Source organism: Naegleria gruberi (genome assembly GCF_000004985.1).
Source record: "Naegleria gruberi genomic scaffold NAEGRscaffold_58, whole genome shotgun sequence".
In the NCBI taxonomy this organism is placed as follows: Eukaryota; Heterolobosea; class Eutetramitea; order Acrasida; family Naegleriidae; genus Naegleria; species Naegleria gruberi.
In genome coordinates this window covers 148,496-173,931 of record NW_003163269.1, presented here as the reverse complement: position 1 = coordinate 173,931, position 25,436 = coordinate 148,496, and the positions used below count along the sequence as shown (strand labels likewise).

Below are 25,436 nucleotides of genomic sequence, written 5' to 3'. Positions count from 1 at the left end.
TCTAGTTCATTGGCAAATCCTTTTTGCACAAAGGACATTCTAGCTTATATTCCTTCCACTTTAATTATTAAAATAAATATATAATTATTGAGAATTATCACAATAGAAATATTAAAAATTAATTTAAATCAGAAAAAACTAACCTTCTCCAGACAAACTGTGTGGAAAACGTGATTGCAAGGTGTGACCATAAAGTCTTTTGACGAATAATTTTCTGCTTTCTTTTTTCTATTTGTTAGAGTTGAATTGTTATTGACCTCCACTAGTAAGGCATCACTGGTTGTATCATTTTCAGGTATTTCAATTTCCGACATACAAATAACGCATTTACACTCTCCCTCTTCCAACATCGATTCTGGAATTGGTCTATGATAATTGTATTTTGGTGGAAGCATAAATCCAAATAAGTGAGTACTCAAAATATTCAATCTAGGATCAATCAAGTTTTGTGCTAAAAAGATACCATACTGAATATACATGTAGGATAGAATTAGGAAGCAGTAAGTATAGTTTGTTTTAAATTCCAAAAAGTTTTCAGGTCTTGTTCCAAAGTCTACAATAACAGAAGTTCAACCAATCAATTCAATGAATTAATAAATGAAACTTACATAGTACCAGGAATGAAAAGAATACCACAAGAGAGGTCAAATAGACCAAATCCACCGACTTTCTGGTATTGTAAACAAAGTTTGAAATAATTTGAGGAACAATGAATGAAAATCCAATAAATAAAATATATCTCAGTAAGTGTGGATATACGTGTGAAAGGTAATAACTTTCTCAAATGTTAAATTAACAATTATTTCTAATACGTACCCTCCAAATAATACAGTCATTAAAAATCCCCAAAAGAAAAAGAAAACAGAGGCTCTCACCACATTCTCGTAATGATTTGGATAGTGAGACTTCCAAATGTAAAGCACATACTGAATGCTGCAAGTTAGGTAGAGGAAACTCATAAAGGAAAGAGCCAATGAAATACTAAAAACTGAGTAAAAGTTGAAAAGGAAAATGAGAGATCCAGAGAAGAAAAGGAAAGAAAGTGTAAATGTAAAGCCGACGAACAGAATTGAGATCCTTTGTGCTGCTGATCTTGTAGCAGTACTCTTGATCTGTCTCAACATGCCAAATATGAGAAAGATGGAAAGAAGTGTAGAGATTCTCAAGAAAATCTTGACTTCATGAGTAAATTCACTATTATCATGGAATGTTTGAGAGAACATGAGGGTATGATTACAATTAATACCAGTAACAATTCCTGAGAGACTCCACTCCAAAATTTCATTAAAATCATTGGTTTCAAATGATTCAACAAAGTTTTTAAGTTTTTGATCGTGAATATTAGCTTTTCCAATACCTAGTCCTTTAAATACGCAACTCTCTCTTTTAGATTTTTCAAAGTTGACAGAGTCTTGTTGAGAATGGTAGGCTGAGCTATAGTAAGAGTATGAGTCATAGTCCATACCCATTTCTTGTAATTCTTCAATATAATGATCCACATAGGAATGATAGGCCAACTCTGCTCCAGCATCTCCATTAAATACTGTTTGATTCAATAATTCCTTATCTAGATAATCTGGCATTCTATAAAATAAGTATTTCTTAGGTTTTAAAATGAAATGAAATTGATTGGTAAAGAGAGAGTAGACTCCTTCTAGAAAGAGCAAATTTTCTCGCTCAAGGAAATATTTACCATTCCTCATGGCAACTGTTCCATACACAAAGTAATAATCTCTCAAAATAGTTTTTTTAAAAACCAGATTCATCTTGAGTGAACCTGCAACATGCACATTAGTGTAAAATAATTTAGATTTGTCTTCTGGAAGATAATCAGTTCTCGTAATTAATTCATTTGGATTGACCATAGACTCGATATCTAAACCTTTGTTTAGATAATTTCCAACAGCATCTGCCAATCCATTCTCTTTTTGTAAAGCAGTAAAAAGTTTCAATGTAGTAGATGTCTTCTTTTCACTATTGCTAACTCTCTTTGGTTGCTCGTTATAAACAGGATAAAATCCTTCTATTGTCCTCCAAAATCCTTTGGAATGATAAGAATTTCGTTTCTTATCAAAAATCGGAAATATCAGAGGATGATTATCAGAGGGTGATTTTAAATTTTCTAATGGATAATCACTTTTCCGTATCATTTCCCTAAACTTTTTTAAAACATCGGTTTCGTGATGATGTTTGTTCTCAAATGATAAAACCTCCGCATGAATGTATTGTACAGAAAATAAATCTAATAATATTAATAAATATACAATTATTATCCATAATTTTACATTGCAAAATTTTGAAACTCTGATCCGATTATGACTCTTCGAATTATATATACATAATGATGATATTAACTTTCCTATTTTACTTGTATGTTCTTGTTGACAACACGTTTCATTGTTAGTTGTTGCTATTGATGAAAATAAATCCCTCTCATGATGTTGCAGTTGTTCTTGTTGCTGCTGCTGATGATTCCAATCCTTTTGTTCAACACAACTCTGTGCGAGAGACGCTGATGATTCTTTCATAACAGGTCTGTTGTATTTTTTTGTGTTTGATTTTTTTTTAAATTGAGCAAGTTTTCCTAATTCTTCAGGTAGTTTACATTTTGGGATTCGATCAAACAAAGCAAAAAAAAAATCGACCACACGTCTTCCTAACAAACATTACTTTGACAAAGTATGAACTACAGAGAATCGGTCGATATTTACCTATCATGTAGTAATTTGGTACGAATGGATGTACTCTAAGAGTGATCCGTTTGCAAAGCTTTACTATAGTGGCCCACAGGAAAATTCACAAACTTTGATATCAACTGATTTTTCATGTCTCGGTTCAACTGAAACTATTCAGAATAATCATAACCCAGTATTCAAAACCAAGTTTAGTGTTCATTATTACTTTGAGTGTGTGCAGAAATTATATATTGAAATATTTGATGAAGATACAGGAAATAGTAATAGACTTATTGGAAAGACCAAAGAATTTACTCTATCACAAGCTGTTTGTGCTAGAGATGGTAAATTAAAATTAGATTTGGTTTTGAAGAGTGGAGAAGTTAAAGGTGAAGTTTTTGTTCATGTTGAGAAGGTGGTGAGACAATCTGATTCGAATGTAGATGTTGTTGAGGCTGAAAAGAATGCCATGATGATCCGATTTGCAAATATGAGCTTGGATGAATTGAATGGTTTACATTCTGAGATACCATTAACTGTTAACTCGGAAATGAAAATTATTTCATTCGAATGTAGAGGAATTGGGTTAGACAAGAAGGATTTACTTGGAAAATCAGATCCATATTTTTATTTTGAGAAGGATGTGGCTGGAAGAAGAGTCCCTCTCTATACTAGTGAAGTTATCTGCAAGACATTGAACCCGTCTTGGTTACCATTCAAAATCAATCTTGATGAGTTCAATAACGATTATCAAAAGGAAATATTTGTAAAATGCTTTGATAAGGACAAATTTTCTAAAGATGATTTGATAGGAGAGTTCAGGTTCACTCTAGATCAAGTATTGAATAACAAGGTAAAGCAATTTGACTTGATTGAGCCAACCATACAACTAAAGAAGAAGAAGTACAAAAATTCTGGAATATTTGAGTTTTCTTTATGTGCTATTGATGTGGTACAAGTTCCAATTCCCAATCCTATCCATGAAATATATGAATCAACAATTGCACGAAAGGAAAACAGACAAACTGAATTTTTGGATTATCTGTTTGGAGGATGTAATATTTCAGTATCAGTTGGAATTGACTTTACAGCATCAAACGGTACTTACACTTATCCCTATTCCCTCCACCATTTGAACGCCAAAAACAAGAATGATTATCAACAAGCTCTTGAGCAAGTATTGCATATTTTGGAGCCTTACGATTCTGACAAGATGTATGGCGGTAAGTACTATACAATCTACAATCGTTTTACACCAATTATTGGAAGCTTATGGATACGGTGCTACTATAGAGAAGGAATCCAAAATGCACCCAATGTTTAACCTTTCACTTTCTGATAAGGAAGAATTGTGTGGAGCTGAAGAAATTCTGGATGCTTACGTTAAGGCAGTTCCAAAATTAAGTTTTGGAGATATGGGCTCTGCTACCAATCCAAAAACTGGAAAGGCATATCGTGGTGATGACTTTTATCGTGTAATTGAACACGTTGTAGAAAAAACTCCTCCAATAACTCAACACCAACAATTCTACAATATTTTATTGTTAATTATTGATGGTGATGCATTTGACATGCAAGGCACAATAGATTCAATCGTTGAGGCCAATGACAAACCAATTTCAATTATCATTGTTGGTGTTGGTGATAGTAGATTCCCTAGTTGTAGAAAATTCGACGCAGATGATGAACCACTCGTCCACAGCAATGGAAAGAAGATGACCAGAGACATTGTTCAATTTGTGAGCTTTTCAAAATGCTCTAATTTAACAGAATTGGCCTCAGAAGTCTTAGCCGAAATACCTAAACAAATGGTCACATATTTTGAATCGAAAGGTGTTCTTCCAAATCCAAGACCAAACACTACCCTCTATTAAATTCTCTTTTTCCGTAGTGTACCTTCAACAATCACTATTAAAGTTCCAAATTGTTGTGTGTTCATTCCATTTCAAAAAAAAGAATCCAAACACATTTTTCAACTTGAACCAACTACAGTGTTTTTCATGTGTTTTGCACCGTCCCAACTACTAATCAATTTGAAGTTTTTTTAGATTGTAAATAGCTTAATCATTTCCAAAGTGGTGAACTTGTTTAAAAAAACCTCAAAAAAAATGCCACAACTTGATTCTAATGAATCACGCGTTAATTGGTTAAATGTTTTGCCACCCGAATTGATTAAACACTCAATTTTTCCATTTATTGGAGTATCTGATGTTCTTTCATTGTTTTTGTTATGTAAAAGAGCAAGAATAATGTTGGATGACAATGAGTGTTGGAAGGAAAAGTTTTATCGTATCTTTCCTGATTGGCAATTACAAATGTTAACCGATAAACATTTTGAAAGTGTTTGGAAGAGTTCCTTGTTGGGAAAAACTAGTATATCAAAAACATCTATGATGAATATTAGTATGAAAGATATTAGTTACAAAAAATTGATCCGATCAGTTTTTGGTATGTTTCTTTGTTTATTATTGGACTAATGATCATCTGATGGCAAATAGTTGATGGTAAAATGGCTGGTTTAAGATTTTACAATTGTGGAACTCATAAAGTAGTTGCTCAGTCTTACACTTATATTTTGAAAACTGATATTACTGCTTATGAAAGTATGAGATCAATTGTAGATTACTATGGCTCCTATGATTTGGGTGATTTTTCATGGGTTGAGTCATCTCTTAAGAAAGCCAAGTTGTACAATATTGAGTTCTTTACAGGAAAATGTTTTGCAATTGATGCTCCCGATTCTGATAACTACATTTATTTTGGAATATCATGGGGTTTATATATTTCAATTTTTCAGATTTGGCATACCTCAACAGATCTCATTACAAATGTTTTGGGTAGAAAAATTGTTTATAAGGCCAAGAAAAAGAGAGAAGGCCAAGGTAAAGAGGAATTGTGGACACAGGAAAAGAATTACAAATACAATATGAGAGAAGATAAGGGAGCAAATATAGACGTTGCCATTCATGGAGTTTGGTGTGATTCAATCAATAGAAGTGGTTTCTGTAGTTCTGAAAATGTCAATCAAAGACAATTCAAAAATTTCAATGTGGTGGACATCAATAACAAGCTCATCAAGATTAATTATGATACATTTGATTTTGAATATGAGAAGAATTCCTTATTATTATTAAGAAAACAAGATTGGAAGTTGAGTATTGCTGGTGGAGATGTCTTCACTCTTAAATTTAAAGAAAATACCAAATACGTACAAGGAACCTTTGAGAATGGCTCACAGAAGGGCAAAGTAACTGGAAATATTCTTGACTGCTACCTTTCCTTTAATATAATACTGCAAAGAGATGATGAAGTTTTACAACAACTGTTTATGGCTGTCTGTGAATGGTCTCCTACACTCACTCCAAAGCATGCCATAATTGTCAGCACAAGAGGAATACAAGGAGAAGCCACTCTCTCAATATGTTAAACGAAAGCTCTCTTAATTCTCTCATGAAAAAAGCTCCACGAAAATTTTCAAAATAATCTCTACTGGCTGGATAACTTCTCCATTCTGAAATTCAAATGTGTGATGATATTAATTCTTTCAGTAATAATAAAAACACAACAATTTCGAAATGCTTCCAAAAATTGATTTAAATTATTCATAGAAAAATTTATTTTTAAAATAAAACGAAAATAAAAAAATGAGAAGCGCAAGAAGTGAAGTAAATATTGAAGAAGGTAAGAGAAGAGTTTGAATTTGGTTGCGGAAGGATTTAATATTGTTGTTATTCTTGATGATGATTGTGTCAATATTTATGATGATGGATGATGAAAAATTGTGATGATGATTATTTATTATTATTATTAATATTAATATTGGACGATGATTTGGAAATTAAATGTCGGAATAATTGTAGAATCACCATTGACTCCAACAGGAAGTTCTTCACCTTTTCCACAAACTTTCGAATTATGTGTTGATATTAAGAGTAAATTACGTGAATTGATTAAGAATAATACTACTGATTTAGCAGTTGTTGGTATTTCACTTTTAACAAGTGTTGTTGAACATAGTAAATCATCAACAATCATGGAAATGGCAAACGAACTTGATCATGCAACAGAAGAAATACTTAAATGTGCTAGACATGAATTGAAGGATTTCCCACTCTTCTTCCAATCTAGTATTCCTCTCCGATCTGCTTGTGAATTATATAGACGTTTTGTTACAAGAAGATTAACAGAGGAAATTACAGATTTCAAAGCTTGTAGAAAGAGATTAACAGAAAGAGGAAACGAAATTCAACTTGTCAGTGCTCAAGCTAAGGAACGTATTACAGAATTATTTAGACCATTCTTTAGTAGAGATAATATGAAAGTGATGATTGTTGGTGGATATAGTGAAACTGTTATTAGTGTGTTAACTGGTATTGCTACATATATGCAACAAAGTGCTTATCGTTTTAAGAGTGTTCTCGTTCCAGAAGGTAGACCAGATGGAAGTGGTTATCGTCTTGCAAAGGCTCTTTCAAGTTGTAATATTCCAGTTACTATTATTACTGATGCCAGTATTGCTTATCACATGTCCAGTCATGATCTTGACTTTGTTTTGACTGGTGCTGAAGGTGTTGTTGAAAGTGGTGGTATTATTAATAAGATTGGTACATATCAAGCTGCAATTTTGGCAAAGGAACACAAGAAACCATTCTATGTTGCTGCTGAAAGATTTAGATTTGCTAGACAATATCCAGTTAACCAAAAAGATATTCTTGAACTTGAAGAAAAGGGATGGATTTATTATATTAATAAGCCAGAATTCAAGATGATTCCAGCTTTAGGATTTGAGGATGAATCAGTATTGGAATCAGACTCTATTCAAATCAGTAATCCAACAAGTGATTTCACTCCACCAAAGTATATTACTATGCTTTTCACAGATTTTGGTATCATGACACCGAGTGGAGTTTCTGATGAGTTGATCAAGTTATACTCATAATTTCAATAAAAACAAAAATATTAATCTTTTTTTGATTTTCTTTCAGTTTCGTCTTCAACTTGCCAATTCCAAGTTTCCTTTTCGAATTTTGGAGTTACATAGATTTGAGTTGGTGTTTTCTTTACATCTACAATTTGATTATTTGCATCAGTAAGATCTAAGGTCTCTGGAAATGTGTTAGGAACTTGTCCTTGTACAATTTCATCAATGATACCGGTAAGTCTATTGGCTTGGAATGCAGACATGGATCCAATGAGAATATACTCTAATAGACCAAATCTCCACAACTTGTCCACTTGATTTTCATCCAACAAGTAGTATTCACTCATAGAATCAATAAAAGCCTCTTCCAACTTATCCTTCATGAAATTGTAAATATTTTGCAAATGATTTTGTTTGGCTTGTTCTTCCTCTGTTGTTACTTCCATGGTTTTGAGTAAGGTCAAAGGATTAATATTTTCCTTTGCGAGAAAATGTTGTAATTTTAAGAATTTAGAAATTATTATTTCATATTCGGCTCGTGATAAACTTGTTAGTACAGTGTCTCTGCTATTTGTTTGTCCAATTTCGAAATTATCATCCAATAATTCGGAGGATGAAATTGGTGATGATTTAATTTTTCCAAAATTCGGTTCAACATGTCGGAATAAATATCTGTACAACAATTGATTTCCATTAGATGTTCCCAAAGACATTGGATCCTTCCTTGCTAACAGTTTAGATTGCAGAATGTGAACAATAAAATCTTTCTGGAAAATTTCACAAATAGCAGAATACTCGTTTTTCATTTTTTTTTATTTTAAGTTTATTTTGATTTACAATTTATGTTCAGTAATTTGGAGAATCATTCTTATTTGAGTCTGTTTCTTACTGACATATGACTGGAAAGGTAAGAGTTTGGAGCTTGATTTTTTCTAAATTTGGAGGAAATGGTAGAGAAGGAACTTCTTTCAGATGCTACACTCAATGTTGTAGAGACAGATCTTACAGATGAAACAGAGGCATTGGAAGGGCTATTATCACTACTGTCACCATTTGATTGGTTATGTCTTGTTGATTTTGGTGTGGTATTTTCCTTATCAAATGAAAGTGGGTGGTGAAGAGAGGCACGAATGACTGGAACATTTTCTTGATAATTATCTTGGTAATTGTCTTGATAATCATCATGGTCAACCACCTCATTTTGTTCTTCTTCATATTGATCTTGATGAGTTTCATCTTCATTGTGAATAGAATCTTGTTGTGAAATATTCGATTGATTGGTCACTCTTGGGATGGATTGTCTGACATTGGTTTTTTCTTTGGTGTGGAGTTGAGTAAATTTAAGCATGAGCTTCTTATACTTGTGACAGGTAGCCAAAAGCTTTTGATACTTATTCTTAAGGCTCTCATGTTCTTGCTCTGTGTGAGTGTTTTGTTCTCTTTCTGCGTTGGTTGGTTGATCTTGTTCTGCTTCACAACCAACTCCACTTTCCACTGTTTGGGTTTCACCCTCTGCAGATTGAGTTTGTGAACTTGTTTGAATCATAACATTCTTATACATTAACTTGTCAAGCTTTTTCTTTACACCATTCGAGATTCCTTTTTCCTTGTCCTTTAATTGGAATTGAGCAGTTAGCAAAGTATCTCTTTCTTCTATTAATGATCTTACTCTGTTTTCCAATTCCCCACATAAAGAAACAAAGTCCTTATTAAATACATTTTGAGAATCCATCACTTGTTGAAGAGTATCAACTTGATTCAAATGGTTACTAACTTTCTTCAAGTTAACTTGAATAGAGAGAACAGATTCCAACAATTCATCCAAGAGTTCAGAACTCAGTGGAATATTTGCATCTTCTAGTTCTCTTTGTTCAATAGCATCTGTGAGAGTATTGTAAAGGAAGGTACAACTGTCAGTGAGATCGGTAATACACCCTTCGTTTCTCTCAACAACTTCGTTGGTTAGAGCATCTCTGAGGGAGATCATTTGGCGTTCAGAATTTGCTTTGGCTTCACGAAGTCTTTGTAATTCTGCGCTATATTGATCCTTAATACTAGCCAAAGATTGACACTCCTTCTTGATGTCAGTAAACTTTTCTAGAATGACAACAGCTTTTTCTCTTGGATTAAGTTGACTCAAAGTTATTCCTTCAATAGAAAGGTCAATAATTATTTCATCCATGGATTTTTCAACAGTCATGAGTCTCTTCTTGAGATCATTAGGTTTAAGATTTGCTGAATGTAATTGATTTTGATTGTTGAGGAGATCTTCTAATTGTCTTACCTTTTCTTGCAAGACTGAAATTTCAGATTCCTTTTCGGAAAGGGTAATCTCTAGTTGAGAAACAGCTTCACCTGATTTTTCATTTTCCTTTGTTAATCTTTCAATGTACCCTTCCATTTCCTTGATTTGATCGCTTTCACTTGCTCCATTCATTTCATGCAAACGTTTGAGGTAGTCACACTTCTTTTCTAACATGGAAATCTTATTATTCATCTTCATTTCCAATACTTCCTTTGAGTGGCTGCTCTTCTTTTCCAAAACTTCCTTCTCAGCTTGGATTTGATGGAGCATTTTGACAGTCTCCTCAAGCTCTTTCCATGATCTGTCTGATTTTGCCTTCTCCTTTTGTAACTCTTCATATGTTGAGTTTAATCTGGATACTGTTTGACTACATTCATCTTCCTTATTGTGGAGCTTATTTTCAACATCTTCGATATAGTTCTTGAATCTTAACATTAAGTCTTCCTTTTCCTTGACTTCTTCCTCCAAGGAATGGTTTGCTCTTGTTACAGCTTCTAACTTTCTCATCAAAGCATTGTTTCTTTCAATCATTTGAAGGGCCTTTTCATATTCTGCATTGGCTCTTTCTTCAGAGTCTTTGGTCTTTTCTTTCTCCTTGTCAATCTTTCGTTTAGTTCTCTCTACAAATACATCAAGCTCTTTTAATTGTTCCATTGTTCTTTCTTCCTTCACTTTCATGGACTGTATTTCTTCCTCTTTTTCAGCAAGTTGTTCTTCTGCGTCAGTAAGCCTTGTTCTAAAGTTATTCTCGATTTCTTCAAGTTCCTTTGAAGAATCATCAATATCGTGGCCCATTTGTTCGATTTGTTGTTCAAGCCTTTCAATAACCTTTTTGAGTTCTTCAGTTTCTTCCTCTTTTTCTTTCAGCTTGGTGCAAGTTCTTGTATATTCATTTTCATATTTTTCTTTAGCTGCTTGGATGTGATTGAGTTGTTGAGTCTTTCTCTCTGATTCCTGCTTTTCCTTCAACACTGAATCACATAAATGTGACATCTCTTCTCTGAGTGCTAACAGTTCTGAACTTTCCTCTTCTCTCTTTTCTTCTCCTTTTTTCAATCGCTCATCCAAGTCCTTACATCTATCGTTGGCAATCTTGAGCTTGGCATCCAAAATCTCGATCAGCTTGTTGGAAGTTTCAATTTCTTCGTTGGAGGCAGATAATTTCATTCTCAGATTGTCTGAAACTTCTTGAAGCCCTTGAATAAGGTTTTCATATTCTTGTTTTGTGTTCTTTTCCTTTTCAATTTCCTTACTCATACGCTCAATCTTTTCTTCCTTGATTTTGATTTGATCTTGGAGTTTTCTAGAGCACTTTTCCTCTATTGGCCCTTTTGTTACTGCCTTATCGTTTTCTTCTTTAATTTTAGAGAGTGCTTGTTCCTTAGTTTTTAACAAGTTAGATAGTCTTTCTTTTTGTTGAGTTTCAATTTCAACCTTCTTTTCCAATTTGGAAATCTTTTCATTTAGTTGATTAACTTGCCCATTAAAATCAATTTCTGGCTTTTCAACCTTTGCAGGTTTTTTTAGTTGTTCAATAGTGCGTGATAGCTTGTTCTTTTCTTGTTGGAGTTCTATAATTTGAGCTCTATCCCTCTCGCTTTGTAACTCTAATCGTGTATTCTTTTCCTTTTCTCTTTCAAGAGACTTTACAATTTTTTCGTTAATGTCTGATGAGACTTCATCATAAAACTCCCTTAAATCAGACAATTCCCCAAATTCCTCTTCCAAGGAACCAATCGATGTTGGAGAACCATAATCCATATCATTATCACGTTCCGGAGTATCGTATTTGTTATTGTTGGCCCTGATATCAAACATCCTAGAGCTCTTTGATTGTTTTACAGGTATCATTTCCTTAGCTTTACTCTTCATCTGACTACTAGTGGATTGGCTAGTAGTAGACTTCACAAGGTGTACCTTATTGGAAATGTCTTGCAATGGCTTCCTAGTGGTGGTCGACATATTTTTTTAAAGATGATTTTCTTAATCATTTTAAACGGTCGTTTATGAAAATTAAGGGCGCAAAGTGTTGTGGCGGGAAACTTTTCATCACCTTTCCGTTATTCTTCTTATATCTTGGATTTTAAACCAATCTTACAATTCCGTATTATACAATACAGCTCTATTTCCAACAAGAAAAAAAGATATTTCTATGTATTTCTATGGGCATTATTTTTGTTGATGAGAGAAGTAGGCCTATATAACAACATCCCAATTTCTATCCATACGAATGAAAGGATACATGGAGAAAAATCTTTCATATTTTGGATCTAACGAATTATTTCCAAGATATATTCTATCTACTTTGGATAATTTCTTGTGTTTGGCAATAAATTTGACTCCCTCTGATGAAATCTTATTAAGTTCCAATTCTAATGTTTTGAGTTTAGGAAGTTCTATAGAGTTGAAATGCTTGGATAAAATATCATTGCCAATGGAACATGATGAGGCATTCAGATAGGTCAAATTGGGTAAAAATTTGGATTGTAAAATATGTCTTATTCCCGAACTGCAAGGATTACCATACATATCAAGATACTTCAGGTTTTCAAATGTTTTTGATTGAGAGAATACTTTCAGTCCATCTTCAGTCAATGCATTTGATTGCAAGCTCAAATGTGTCAGGTTTTTCATATTAGAAGAGGAGCCCAACATCAGCATACCAGCATTTCCAAACTTCAAGTCCTTAGCTTTCAAAGTGACTAACTTTGTAATATACTTGCTTTCACAAAATGATTTCATTCCTTTGATAGTAAAATCATTTTCACCAATGTCTAAATCGGTCAAATTAGATAGCTTATTACAGTTAGATAACAAAATCAAACTTATATCTGTCATTATATTGCATGAAACGTCAAGTCTGGTAAGATTTGCAATGTTATTACTGTTCACAAAAATTTTCATGCCCTTGTCTTCAATAATATTACATCCAATGCTAAGATCAGTGAGCTTAGACAATTTTGAACTTTCACATATTGGCTTTATACCCTCGGACAAACATTCATTAAGATAAACTCCAAATGTTTTCAGTTTGAGCTTTGAACAAACCGCACTAATGGATTGAGAAGTTAATCCACTATCACCAACTTTCAAAGAAGTCAACTTGGACATATAATGACTATTTGCGATATACTCTACTCCTTCATCGTCTAAATAATTAAAATCCAAATCTAGTTCAGTTAGATTTGACAAGATTTTACTCTTGGCAATGTATTCGGCACCCTTGGCAGTCAATGATTCGTTGCATAGAATTAGTGAAGTAAGATTTTTTAACTCCTTGCTCTGTGTAATTGCTTTAATGTCTTCATTATGGATATCATTGTATGAAAGATCTAGTTTAGTCAAGGTTCGTCCAACTAGTGGAGAATCACAAAATTTTTTCAAGTTCAATCTTAAAACTGGAATTTTCTGAACCAAATTCGCAGAAAATTGCAAATTCTCACAAATGGTCAACCATTCTCTTGAAACCTGACTTACAGATTGATAGATATCAATAGGATCTATAAACAGGAAAATATTACGGAGCAATTCTGGTGGTACTTTTTTAAAAATTGCTCTAATAACTTCCTTTCTCAAAATCATTCTACATTCATCCAATTCGAATATTGTATCTCTAGCTTGGTAATAATTTTCACCACCGACTATGGCCAATCCTTTAGGATCTTGTTCAAGTTTACTATTTACAGATTTCTTCCAATTTAAAAGACTAGTCTTTAATTTAATAATTTCTCCATCATCAGAAGTGTTTCCATCATCATCATCCAAACAAAATTGCTCATCACATTCATCCTCCATCAATAAATTAATTTGTTGTATTTTAGAGGAAATTTCCTCGGTCAGGGCTTTAATCTTTTTCTTCTTGGCTTGTTGCTTGTTTCTCTCGTTCTCTTGAGTGATGAGCAAGGAAACCAAAGATCGTTCTTGCATTTTTTTTTGATTTTTTTTACAAGAATTTATTGGAATTTAAAAATTGAATTCAATATATTTACAATTAGTGTTTCATTTCTGCTATATTGGAAGAACTCTTCTTGGAGAGTGCTGCAAATATTTCATCAGAATCAGAGGTTGAATTGAGAAGGAGTTTCTTTAGCCAGGACAATTCATGTTTGTTCTTTTTTGGTTTAAGTGATGAGGTTGAGATGGCTTGGCTGGATGGTGTTGATGGAGTTGGTGGTGTGTAGGATACGAGGGCTAACAGAACATCATGGCAAACACATTCGATAAGAGCTTTTCCAGAAGGAATGAGAGGACAGTTGTCATGTTGATGGTTTGGCAGGGCAGCTTTTTCCACAGAGAAAAACTTTTTGCATGAGGCAATGAATTCTTCCTTTTCAGATTCAGGTACTTTCAATAATGGATCACAAATCCATTCAATACCCACCAATCTCACATGAACTGCTTGAACATCAAGAATTTCCCTAGTTTTGAATTTGATTTCAACTTGCCATTTGAAATTGTACATTGGTTTCATGATTGCTGCACTTTCCTTCTTCATGATACAATCAGTTCTTTCATGTAGAATTCCAAATGCACAATCATCGTCATCGGCCTCTTGCTCATACCTTCTGAATTGAACTGTCCATGATCCTCTGACATCCTTTGGTTGAAGTGGAGCTTTTGTGGCAATAATTCCAGATGCAAGTTTGCCTAGAGTTGAAACTACAACCAATTGAGCTATTCCACTCAAATATCTAATCACTTCTGGATGTTTTTCACTATAGAGCTTTTTAAATACTGTTTTCATTTCATTTTCATCCAAATCATTATCAGTTTCAGATCTCTTATTTCTTCCGACCATTTCAAAGAATTGTTCCTCCGTAAATGAAGTTGGTAAATCAATATTCTCATCATGTCCATTAAATAATTTACCAATTCCATTTATAAAATCAACAAAGAGTTGAACAGTGATCTTATCTGTTGATTTCCACTGAATTTCCTCAAACTCATTTGGTTGATCATTAACAGCTAACAAATCCACTGCAGAATCATATCCAATTAAACTACTATTCAGAGCCACTTGTTTCTTTTTCACAACCACGATTGAAATAACCCTAATTTCCAAAATATTTACTTCATCCATATGTAAGAAACAACTTACTTTAACATTCTCATCAAATCTCTTTCAAATTTCTGATTATCATGTTCCGTATGACAAAGTTCAATATTAAATATTCTTGCCAAGCTCACAATATTATTATCCATATCAAATTTACCATTATCCCTTGGTGTTCTAGGTGTTGCAGGTGACTGACCCTTTCTAGGAGTGGTCGATGTGCCATTCTCTGACGGAGTTGATGGTTGTGAGGATGAAGGAGTGTTGATTTTTGTTCTCATCAGTGCCGAGGCAATTTCATCTTCATCATTATCATTTTGATTGTTGGAATTATGATGATTGAATACAGAGGAAAAGAGGGGCATTATAGCGGAAGATGATTTTGAGCTAATTTTTTTTGGTGTTCGTTGAAGTATATTGATTCTTGACAGGTGCACAATCATGACTGGTGAGTTTTGTTTTTGTATGAGTGAGGTAAGGAATAGAGATCTGTGCACAATATTTAAAGGGATGATTACTTCCTTTTTGTTTCCATCTAAGGATTCTTAGTATTAGAAAGTGGTAGAAACTAAAGGAAACAAAAAGGATGTGAACTTTGAAACCATACAAGTTTATTCGAAATTCTCTACGGTATCAGAAAGTGCTGCTTCAACAGTTTCCTTTCTATATCTTCTAAACTCAATAATCATCACAAAAAGCCACAAGACAAGTGAAAAGAAGAAAAGCAACAGGACAGCATCGAAAATACTTGCAAAATAGAACATGCATCCAGGAACAATTCTATCCTCTCTCAATCCGTAAAGGAAATAGTTCCAATACGAAAGTGGAAGATCATTGGGAATATTTAAGAGTAGGGCAACAAAGATGAGAATTCTTGTGAAAATTGTTGGACCTCCTGTTCTGTGATCTTGTGAAGATTTCTTCTTGAAAATTGAGAAGAATCCACTCATGATAATTAAAAAGCAAATGATAATAATTGGAATTCTTTGAAAGAGCATTGCTCCTAATTGAATCCATCTGTAGAGCTCACCACTTTGAGCAGAGTTGGCATTCAAGGCACGTAAAAAGATGGCAATCAATGAAAATGTGAAACAAATAGTTGCCAATGATTCAAATGAGAAAATAACCCAAAATCCCTTCACCACAATTTTCCTAATCCATGCAGTTCTTCTCTGGAATGTTGATTGTAATTTTTCTTCCTCTCTATCTTCGTAAATTTGTTGGTGGAATGAGGAGAGTCTACTATTACCTGTTGCCTCCACAGAAAATCCACTTCTATGTTTTCTCTGATAATTCAAAGCAAGTGTTAAAAAGTAGGCAGTCAATGAATGAAGAATCATTCCTACTATGGTCATGGCATATAGGAATTTACTGTCCTTTCTCAAACTTGTTGGTTTTCCAAAGTGAACTGCATTCAAAACAGCTCTCAATCCAACAAAAACAAAGTAAACAATCCACAAATTATTAGAAATTGAACTTGTTCTAATTCTCTTTCTAATATGAGGTAAGAAAACAGAATTGAAAGAACTAAAAACAATACTAGCAAATAAAAGTGAGGAAAAGGCAATAACAATAAATAATGAAAAAGTAGATGGTGATTGAACAATTAATTCCAATTGATTAGTATTCTTATTTCTGTACAATGAATCTGGACAAGCAGGCAAATGGAATGAAAAATCCAAATCATCATAAACTGAATAATTGTAAACTCCAGGTGATTGAAGAATTACAACATTGCTAGCACCTGGGGGGCTACTTGATGGAGAACCAGTCAAGGAGTTAAATTCTTTTTGATCGGAAAGAATTTCATTGATCGGTGGAATGAAGGTCGATGTGGAAAAATTAATAAAGAAAATTGTGAAAATTGTTACGAGGAGAAGGAATAATTTGTTGAGATGATTGTGGTTAGATGGTGAGGATGAGAACCTGTTGGATGACAAAGACCCTTGGCCCACCAGCTTGTGATTCATTTTTTATCGTTTGATTATAATTTTGGCAGTTTGACGTGCTGACATTTGATAATAAAAAATCTCTGCCAACTCGATTTTAATTGTGAAATACTTTATGGAAGAGCTGCAAAAGAACACAGACTTAATCAGCTATGTAATTACAATTTCAATCAAGTTAAAAAGTTAACAAGTGAATTAAGTGAACTCTCCAAAGGTGAGGTTAGCGAACCAATCGAAAGATTACGATAGGAAAAAGATCCTGAATGTCTAGCTCGTAAATTAACGCTCTTTTGTTTGAGTTACAATGTTAGTAGTGAGAACAGCTCTGTGAATCAATAACTGTTAAAATTCTTTCATTTACAAGAAACAAATCACAACACACAAAATCTTTTAAGAAGAACAATTTATGATCAAATATAATTCTTTATTTTCTTTATTTTCATTCATTTAATATTGTAAATTTAAAGTATTTCACAATTAAAATCGAGTTTTGTATCTGTAATGAACATTTTCGAAATGTTTTGGATTAATTCATGTGGAGTAGAGGTGTTGATTTTTAACATTTTGTAAATCATTTCTTCTAGTTTTGATGAATGATTTCTTTTTGTTGGTTCATCCAGACTCCATTGAAAATAAGGAAACTCATTTAGTGAAATTCGAGTCATGAGTTTAAATAAGGTTGCACCTAAAGCGAAAATGTCAGATGCCAATGAGTAACGTTGCTCAGATATTGGCCTATATATTTCAGGTGCAATAAATCCCTCAGTTCCCTTAGCACGTGACAATGAAGAATTCTCAGATAAACCAGGAGTATTCTTTGCCATTCCAAAATCTGCCAAACAAATATCAATACTATCATTTTCAATTCTCCTAACCAAAATATTTCCTGGTTTGATATCTCTGTGGACCATATTAAAATTTTGTTTCATGTACATGAGAGCATCAAGTACTTGTGTCATGATTGACTTGATCATGTTAGCAGAAGGAGGTTTGTTATTCTTTCTAATGAAATAATCATGCAAACTACCATTCTCATAATAATCCATCTCAATACAGAGAGATTGATTTGTAATAATTGTTGCACTATAAATTTTGACAACATGATGATGACCAGAAACTGTGGCAGTATTCGTGAATTCAGTGAGTGCATCATCTTTGTTGTTAATAATTTTAAAAGCTTTAACTTGTCCATCCTTTTTACCTTTGTAAACTTTTCCGAAACCTCCCTCTCCAATTAATACCCAATCCGAAGGAATATCTGGATTAATTATTAGAGTGGAATGAAAATAATTTACTTGCCTGTTGTGGTGTGGTTGTGTGGTGTTTGTTGTTCTGTGGGAGCATTGCATGAAACATTTTTTTGATCTTTGACAGCTTGGCATTTAAACATCTTTGTCATATCGGAATATTAAATGAAAACAATGAAAATAAAGAATTATATTTGATCATAAATTGCTCTTCTCAAAATAAATTTGAAAATTAAACTTTGAATTCCTTCCTTGATAAATAAACATCCTTCCCAAGCCAATTGGAATAGTAATTTCCAATATTTGAATTGAGGAAGTTGAGTATAGGACCAACCACCTTCCTTATTCAAAGCAAGACAATTTACAATGTATCCAATTGCAAAATAGAGAATCATGATAATAATTATCAACAAGAGAGCTAAACCCAAATATCCCAATCCTCCCAAATTATTATCATCAGTTACAATGCAAGCAGCTGGAGTATCCAATGAAAATTCAAAAACAATATTCGAGTCCACAAAGTTTTCCTGAACAAATTTCAAATCTCCAACACTCTTTGCACAATTCATTGTAATTTTCATTTGTTGTGTTCTTGTGAGGACTTTTTCACCTCCTCTCACAACTAAAACAACTCCCAATTCAGGTTTCTGTGAGTTTATAAGTGAAATTTGATAATTCTGTTCACTGGTTGATCCACTCATGTAGGTTGCACAAAATTCACTCTCAGCTCCTGGATCTTTCGTATAGGCAACTCCTCCGTAACTTTGTCCATCACAACTCTTGAGTGCATCCTTGCAAATATTCATATAAAAGTAATAATTGGTATCCTTATCGTAGAGGAAATAATCGGCTGATGATTTGGTTGCTCTATTCAAGTCAATTGTTCTTCCATCCGAAAGTGTGTGAATGCAAAAAGCTTGACTACCTGCAGCATTAACATGTAAAGCAGCAATTGAAAGAAGATTTAGCACTAATAGAAGAAGAAATTTCTTTGAGAGCATCACAAGGTGTTGAATGTTATTTTTTTGTGTTGATGATGATGATTCGGAGTGGTATATTGTCCTCCGTGAGATTCTTTTAAATAACCAACAAAATAACTTGATGATTTCATGTTATTAGTGCAAGCTGAAAGATTCCTATTCAAACAATTTAATAAAACAACATAAAAGCAGTCAATTGTTTGTGTTTGCATTAAATTGAAACGGTGAGTACATAGATGAGTGGAATGTTTTGAGCTTTCAGTTTGTTTCAATTTAATGCTTTCGAAATACAAATTCTATAACAACCAAAACAGTAAAGGAAGTGTTGTGAAATTCTAAGATTTGGTGAAATCAAAGGATTAGCCTACAATTTTACAAATAAATCCTATTCTCAATTAATTTAAAACAATTTGTTGCCTCAAATTTATAATATGTCTTTCAATTTGAATTTCTTAAAAAAAATTTAACAAAAATTAATCCTTCCATATCTTAATCATCTGATCAACCATCAGTTTTTCGGAATGATTATGACTAGAACGTGATCAGCCTTTTTAGAGGTTTAGAGAAAAAATGTTGCTAAATGGTAACAGCCCTGTTTATGACAATGAAACAGTGTATTTCTTCACGTCTGTTAATGATGCTACACCACACATAGTTGTTGGTGCGAAGGAATTCAAACAATTAAACTTGATGGAATTTAAAACAAATTTTGAAAAACTTTTAGACGAACAAGATCCTTATATTGCCAGGTTTTACTATTTGGATGATTCCAAGAAAGAAATCGTCAATATTGCGAATGATGATTGTTTGAAGGAGATGTGGCAATACTTTGACACCACAAAACAACAGAAAAAGATTTTCTTTGATTATGAAACGAGATTCATATTAAATTATTTACAGATATTAGGATACGGAGATTTAAAGTCATATGGAAAGGGTCAAAGAAGTCACTTATACACAGCCCTATGGAAAGGAAAAAAAGTAGTGATAAAGATTACCAAAGGTCCGAAAAAGGAGGTCAAGAGAGAGGTTGAGAAAGTAATGTTGTTAGAAAATTGCTCAAACATTATTAGTTATGAACGTGCCATTGAGTTTATGGATGCATATGATAAGGATTTTCAATCCTACATGGGTTATCATATGGTTTTCTATCCAAATGGTGACTTGTCAAATATTCCAAAGCCATTAAGTGAAATATCCTTTTTGATAATTGCAATGAGAATGGCCTCCATTATAGAATATTTACAGCAAATGGAGCATGTACATTATGATTTGAAGCTAAGTAACTTTCTGATTGGATCGAAAGTTATAAGAGGGTACGATGTAATTTACGATCCAATTCTAATTGATCTGGAATATGCTGCGTCTTTGACCTCCTTAATTAAATCAAAAGAAACCCTCACCAAATCAAAAATTCAAAATCAAGCATTTGCTGAAGATTTGAAAAATTTTGGGGATTGCTTATTGGAACTTTATTCCCACGGAGAAAATTGGAAATATCAAAACGAACTGAAAGAATTAATCAACAAAATTCAAGAAGAATCTTCAAAAGAGATACCTTTAAATATTACTGAGATTCTCAAGAGCTTTACAATCATGGCCTTTACAATTAGACCAGAATTTGCGTTAGAGTATAACTCCTTTTCCTTAGCAAATAACAAGAATTTTATGCAGAAATTAATTGAGATCAATCCAATTGCTTTCAAGTTTGCTCATGAAACTCTTAGAAAAGAGCAAGAGTTCGTTGAAATGGTTTTGGAAAAAGATGTACACCTTTTGAAATATGTTCATTCTGATTTAACAAGTAAGACTGAATTTATGGAAAAGTATATTCGAAAAGATGGGCTATTACTACAGTATGCTGCTGAACACTTGAAATGGAACAAGGATTTTGTAAAGATAGCAACAGATGAAACAGCTTGCGCCATCATGCATGTTACAAACAAATTTGATGGATATATAGACCTACTCAAAGAATGCTTGAAGAGAAATCCCCACCTTCTAGAATATGCTTTAGAAAAAACAATAGATATTGTATTATGTGCTGTTTCTCAAGATCCAATCACTATTGGATATGCCACAACCTTCAAGAATCATCCTGAAATCCAACAAGCAGCAAAAGATTTTTACTGTAGAAGGAAACACAAAAGAAACGATACAAATATCTTAAACACATCAACTCCCTCAACACCAACACTCCCAGAAAACAAAAAACAAAGGTCAACTGTCAATCCATTCTATTTGCAAAATATTACTCCATAATTAAGTTATCCATTTAATATTTAAATATAATTAAATTAAAAAAATGAGAAAACTCGCAACAAACCATTCATCACTCTCAACTATTCTCCCTAGAATTTCTAGAAGAAATTACACTCCATTGACAGTTTTTGGATCCATCAAAACATTAAATTATCACCAATGTATTAAATCCATGATGATTCAACCTCTTGATGACCAATTCCATAACAAAATGTCATTCCGACACCTGCAATCCAATTCCCATCAGAGATATGTTAAACAAACCTATTCTCTCGATATGCCTGTTGTAAATGCTCAACAAGCTACTGTTGAATTATTGGATTTGGATAATTTTGATTCGGAAAGTGCAGAACTCTTTAAAACACCATGTTTATTTATTAATTCAAATTATGAAAGCGCCTTTCCTACTTGCTCAATTAGAGCCAATGCCATCTTGCCACTTTGTTTGGATTTTATTGAAGAGATTAACTTTCCTTTGTGGAATACGGAGTCCATGTTATCAATGCAAGCCAGTTATGGACAAGATAAAAAAGCCCAATCCATTCGTGTAGTTATTAACAGACATAAATATTTGGAATTTGTAAAGAGAACTTTGTCTAGTTTGGAATCAAGACTTTCCATTATTAAATCAGAAGCTGCTGGATTGGAATCTCAAAATATTGATAATATTATTGATGGAATGAAGGCACAAATCAAAGAATATGAAGAGTGCATGACTTCACAAGATCAAGAGCCTGAAGTTAAGAGTGCTGTTTATGAAACTGTCTTTTTCAGTGTTAATAATGAAGCAATCTTTAAGAAGGTTATCAAACAAATGTGGAAACAACAAAAGGAGAGTGTTGATAAGGACTTGACTCAATCTGACCTTACCTGTAAGACAAGTGAGGGTCATGAAATCACAATCAATTCCTCTAGAAGTGATTTATGGGAAAAGATCAATGATGTTTTCATTATTGAAGAATTTGATGGTCAAGGACATGTTTCAAGATATTTCGAGCGAGATAACAAAATTACCAAACTAGAAATTGAACATATTCGATCCAATGTTCAGCCAATTATGCAATCATATAATACCAAATTATTAAGGGAGAATTCATGTCTCGATTTGCTAGATCTCTATCATGGAGTCCTGTACTGCCAAAGTGGCGGCGAACGTAAGATTAGAATGAACTCTCCTCAAGAAATAACCAGTGCCCGAAACTTTTACTGGTGGTCTCAACAAATTGCCTCTCGCAACATTTTCTAACTCCTTATGTTCACGAAGAGTTTATTCCTTTCAAAGTTATTTTCCAAAACGCCTTAATGACTGTTGGTTTCTGTCTGTTCAGCCACAACGAAAAGCCAAACTGATTAAAAACCTAGGATTCTCATTGCTTTATTCAACATTTCTCCTACAGCTCAATATCGAATATCCTTATTTGAAATTCTGTGGTCTTCTCAAGGATCTGGCAATTTTTCAAATAAGGTGATGAAGAGCTCTTCGTTGCCATGTGACTTTTCAGCTTATTAAGGCAAAGAATCCTCGTGGGATTCTCTATGACTTGCAAACCTTTCAATTAAACGCCCAACAGATTTGACCTTAGAAATAACAAACACAAAAAAAACAAGCAAACATTGTTTATGAAATAGTCAGCTATTTGATACCCTTTAATAGTTTCTCTGCTGCGAGATGAATCTTAATCATCATCAACACCCTCAACCAATCATTCAATCATCATCATCATCATCGCAACACCAATTGTCAACAAGTAAGAAAGCACAACATTCATCATTATCACAAACATTATCGGGCCTTAATAACAATCTTCCAAACACTCAAACTATCTATACTCCAACAACAACATCAGTTACCAAAACGTCCTTGAACCCCACTAATAATAATAACATGCTCAGTCTCTATCATCTTCCTTCAGCATCCTCAACATCATCATTCAACGAATCCAACAACAATATGATGAATCCTTCAATGTTAATGATGGAATCAGCAACTACCACTTCCTCATTGCATCCTTCAGCATCCACCCTAACGTTTAGTAGCTCATCCAGTAGTGATGAATCAACCAATAATCAACACCTTGCCAATCTCCTTTCCAATCTGATGAACCTTAATCAACCATCTCCAGTCAGCCTTCTCCTTGATAACCTCACTAATAACGCATCAAATTCCTCCACTCTTCAATCAACATTTCCACATGTACAATATTCAACTCCCTCCACTAACAAGATGGCAAACAAGATGCATCCTTCCGAATCACATTCCGTTGTCGATTCATTCAATTCGAATCATCATATTCTTGAAGACGAGTTTAATATGCTCTATCCAATACCGTCATCCTCTTCCACATGTCAAGAAGTGAACAATAACATCCATAATGATAGTGATTCTCTCCTGAAATCATTCAATGATCAAACATGGTCTTGCATGGATTTTGAAACCAAAAATTCAGCTCCCCTTATTAAAGCAATATCTCCCTCAATGTTTAAGGATTTCATGCACGATGATCAAGGAAGTAACCATATCAAAAACAGCAATATTTCGTTGAAAGATGCAACAATTTCAGATCTATTTCAATCTAATTCTCATCAATCAACTACAGCTGATGAAAGTCCAAATATTTTCTCCATGTATGGCATATCTTCACTCTCTGAAATGCAAACCTCTGAATTGATCACTCCATTAGAATATTCGAATAATAACTTGCTTGAAAAGCAACAAATCGTAGAGTACTATTCATCTCTTCTGCAATCAAGATTTCAACAAGTATTTGGAAATGCAATAAGCGAAGATGTTTACAATAGCCAGTTAACTACACAACAATTTGTATATTATGATAGTTCACAATTGACAAGCGAGCAATATAGAAAACCACTAAATCTCAAGCTAGATCTCTCAGATGCTGAAATAGAAATAATGAGATCACTATTTGGAAAGCAAACTATCCCAACAGGAACTTTGAATCGAAAATGCATTCAAGCATCGAGAAAGAACTCTGTTTGCTCTTCAGGATCGATTGGAAAGCAAATAACTAAAGCAAGCAAGACAAAAGGATCTCCATCTCGAAAGGGAAGAAAATGTCAACCAGTTCCAAACAACTTTTCTCCACTTAATGAAGAAACAGGCAATTGGAGATTTTTCTCATACAATGGTGATGTCAAAGAACCTTTTAGTTTAGATCAAGAATCTCCTTCAAAATTAGTTTTTTACAAATTTAACCCAGTCAAATAAACAATCTCTGTCTTACTATGACAGATGAAAAATCCAAAAGTATTGCCAAAGTATAATCTCTTATTGAACTAATTCCAAAATTACTGAAATATGTTAACTTTTTTATTATCAATAAGAGATTCACTCTATATATTGATCAATAATGTACAATCATGTAATAATAATCGACAAAAACTATCTGTGATTCTTTCCGACATTGTTAAATTCTCCTCATCAAACAATTGCCAATTATTTTGTAGAATTGACCCTAATTGGATTAACTTCAAATCCTAAATAATTATTAATCCTAAAATTTGTAATAGAATTACAATTACTTACCCTTAAGAACAACCCACACGTGTTGTCCATCTTCTAAAACTTCATTGATTGAAGAATCCGAGTCCAATGAATCTCCCTCATCTGTCTTTAATCCCTTTGGCACTCCCAATTCCAAACCAAAACTATTATCATATCTAGCAAGAGCAACATGAGCCAACCAAATGACTCTTTGTTCTCCTGATCCACAACTAACTGAGAAGGTTTTTTCCTATTCCAAAATACAAAATCATCATGACAATTTAAAATATCATCATTCAATCCAGCATCAATATAACCATATCCGATCGTCATCATCAAATTCCGTCATCCAATTATTATTAGACAATTACAAGAGTTATTCTCTTCAATACTCACCTTCAAATGTACGTTTATCTTCATTTTTTACTGTAATGTTATGTTTGCTCTTTGAAAGGCTATGAAAAGTCATCTCTGATATTGCACTACTCAAATGTATTACACTTGTGGTGTTTTTCGAAAATGTTCTTCATCACCATCACGGA

At 33.3% G+C, this 25,436-nt stretch overlaps 10 protein-coding genes across 10 annotated transcripts; 4 read left to right on the top strand and 6 right to left on the bottom strand.

The window, feature by feature from the left end:
- Position 1: 1 nt before the first annotated feature.
- On the bottom strand, positions 2 to 2,150 carry NAEGRDRAFT_73105 (uncharacterized protein; the record flags this gene model as incomplete). The annotated part of the gene is made up of 4 exons (XM_002671781.1): positions 2 to 58; positions 144 to 553; positions 609 to 775; positions 817 to 2,150. 4 exons carry the CDS (start codon positions 2,148 to 2,150, stop codon positions 2 to 4), a joined length of 1,968 nt encoding a protein of 655 aa, XP_002671827.1.
- A 589-nt stretch (positions 2,151 to 2,739) lies between these two features.
- NAEGRDRAFT_73104 (uncharacterized protein) lies at positions 2,740 to 4,549 on the top strand (the record flags this gene model as incomplete). Its single annotated transcript, XM_002671843.1, has 2 exons — positions 2,740 to 3,898; positions 3,945 to 4,549. The coding sequence occupies 2 exons, from the start codon at positions 2,740 to 2,742 to the stop codon at positions 4,547 to 4,549; spliced, it is 1,764 nt and encodes a 587-aa protein (XP_002671889.1).
- Positions 4,550 to 5,184: 635 nt separating this feature from the next.
- Positions 5,185 to 6,102, top strand: NAEGRDRAFT_73103 (uncharacterized protein; the record flags this gene model as incomplete). The annotated part of the gene is made up of 1 exon (XM_002671842.1): positions 5,185 to 6,102. The coding sequence occupies one exon, from the start codon at positions 5,185 to 5,187 to the stop codon at positions 6,100 to 6,102; it is 918 nt and encodes a 305-aa protein (XP_002671888.1).
- Positions 6,103 to 6,325: 223 nt separating this feature from the next.
- On the top strand, positions 6,326 to 7,644 carry NAEGRDRAFT_82768 (translation initiation factor eIF-2B alpha subunit). The gene is made up of 2 exons (XM_002671841.1): positions 6,326 to 6,356; positions 6,536 to 7,644. Exon 2 carries the CDS (start codon positions 6,709 to 6,711, stop codon positions 7,612 to 7,614), a length of 906 nt encoding a protein of 301 aa, XP_002671887.1. The 5' UTR covers positions 6,326 to 6,356; positions 6,536 to 6,708; the 3' UTR covers positions 7,615 to 7,644.
- A 4,453-nt stretch (positions 7,645 to 12,097) lies between these two features.
- NAEGRDRAFT_52638 (LRR_RI domain-containing protein) lies at positions 12,098 to 13,828 on the bottom strand (the record flags this gene model as incomplete). The annotated part of the gene is made up of 1 exon (XM_002671780.1): positions 12,098 to 13,828. One exon carries the CDS (start codon positions 13,826 to 13,828, stop codon positions 12,098 to 12,100), a length of 1,731 nt encoding a protein of 576 aa, XP_002671826.1.
- Positions 13,829 to 13,846: 18 nt separating this feature from the next.
- Positions 13,847 to 15,412, bottom strand: NAEGRDRAFT_59354 (uncharacterized protein). Its single transcript, XM_002671779.1, has 2 exons — positions 15,000 to 15,412; positions 13,847 to 14,952 (listed from the first exon to the last, which is right to left on the bottom strand). Exons 1-2 carry the CDS (start codon positions 15,395 to 15,397, stop codon positions 13,893 to 13,895), a joined length of 1,458 nt encoding a protein of 485 aa, XP_002671825.1. The 5' UTR covers positions 15,398 to 15,412; the 3' UTR covers positions 13,847 to 13,892.
- Positions 15,413 to 15,551: 139 nt separating this feature from the next.
- NAEGRDRAFT_81406 (uncharacterized protein) lies at positions 15,552 to 16,924 on the bottom strand (the record flags this gene model as incomplete). The annotated part of the gene is made up of 1 exon (XM_002671778.1): positions 15,552 to 16,924. One exon carries the CDS (start codon positions 16,922 to 16,924, stop codon positions 15,566 to 15,568), a length of 1,359 nt encoding a protein of 452 aa, XP_002671824.1. The 3' UTR covers positions 15,552 to 15,565.
- A 440-nt stretch (positions 16,925 to 17,364) lies between these two features.
- NAEGRDRAFT_73097 (uncharacterized protein) lies at positions 17,365 to 17,949 on the bottom strand (the record flags this gene model as incomplete). The annotated part of the gene is made up of 1 exon (XM_002671777.1): positions 17,365 to 17,949. One exon carries the CDS (start codon positions 17,947 to 17,949, stop codon positions 17,365 to 17,367), a length of 585 nt encoding a protein of 194 aa, XP_002671823.1.
- Positions 17,950 to 18,338: 389 nt separating this feature from the next.
- On the bottom strand, positions 18,339 to 19,151 carry NAEGRDRAFT_73096 (uncharacterized protein; the record flags this gene model as incomplete). The annotated part of the gene is made up of 1 exon (XM_002671776.1): positions 18,339 to 19,151. The coding sequence occupies one exon, from the start codon at positions 19,149 to 19,151 to the stop codon at positions 18,339 to 18,341; it is 813 nt and encodes a 270-aa protein (XP_002671822.1).
- Positions 19,152 to 19,700: 549 nt separating this feature from the next.
- On the top strand, positions 19,701 to 24,618 carry NAEGRDRAFT_59353 (uncharacterized protein; the record flags this gene model as incomplete). Its single annotated transcript, XM_002671840.1, has 3 exons — positions 19,701 to 21,349; positions 21,486 to 22,546; positions 23,306 to 24,618. The coding sequence occupies 3 exons, from the start codon at positions 19,701 to 19,703 to the stop codon at positions 24,616 to 24,618; spliced, it is 4,023 nt and encodes a 1,340-aa protein (XP_002671886.1).
- Positions 24,619 to 25,436: the final 818 nt, after the last annotated feature.

Excerpts from the sequence above, each read along its gene's own strand:
- NAEGRDRAFT_59354 (XM_002671779.1), bottom strand. The coding sequence starts at position 15,397 with ATGATTGTGCACCTGTCAAGAATCAATATACTTCAACGAACACCAAAA. Across the intron at positions 14,953-14,999 it reads GATTTGATGAGAATGTTAAA|GGTTATTTCAATCGTGGTTG; the intron begins GTAAGTTGTTTC and ends TTTGGAAATTAG.
- NAEGRDRAFT_82768 (XM_002671841.1), top strand. The coding sequence starts at position 6,709 with ATGGAAATGGCAAACGAACTTGATCATGCAACAGAAGAAATACTTAAA.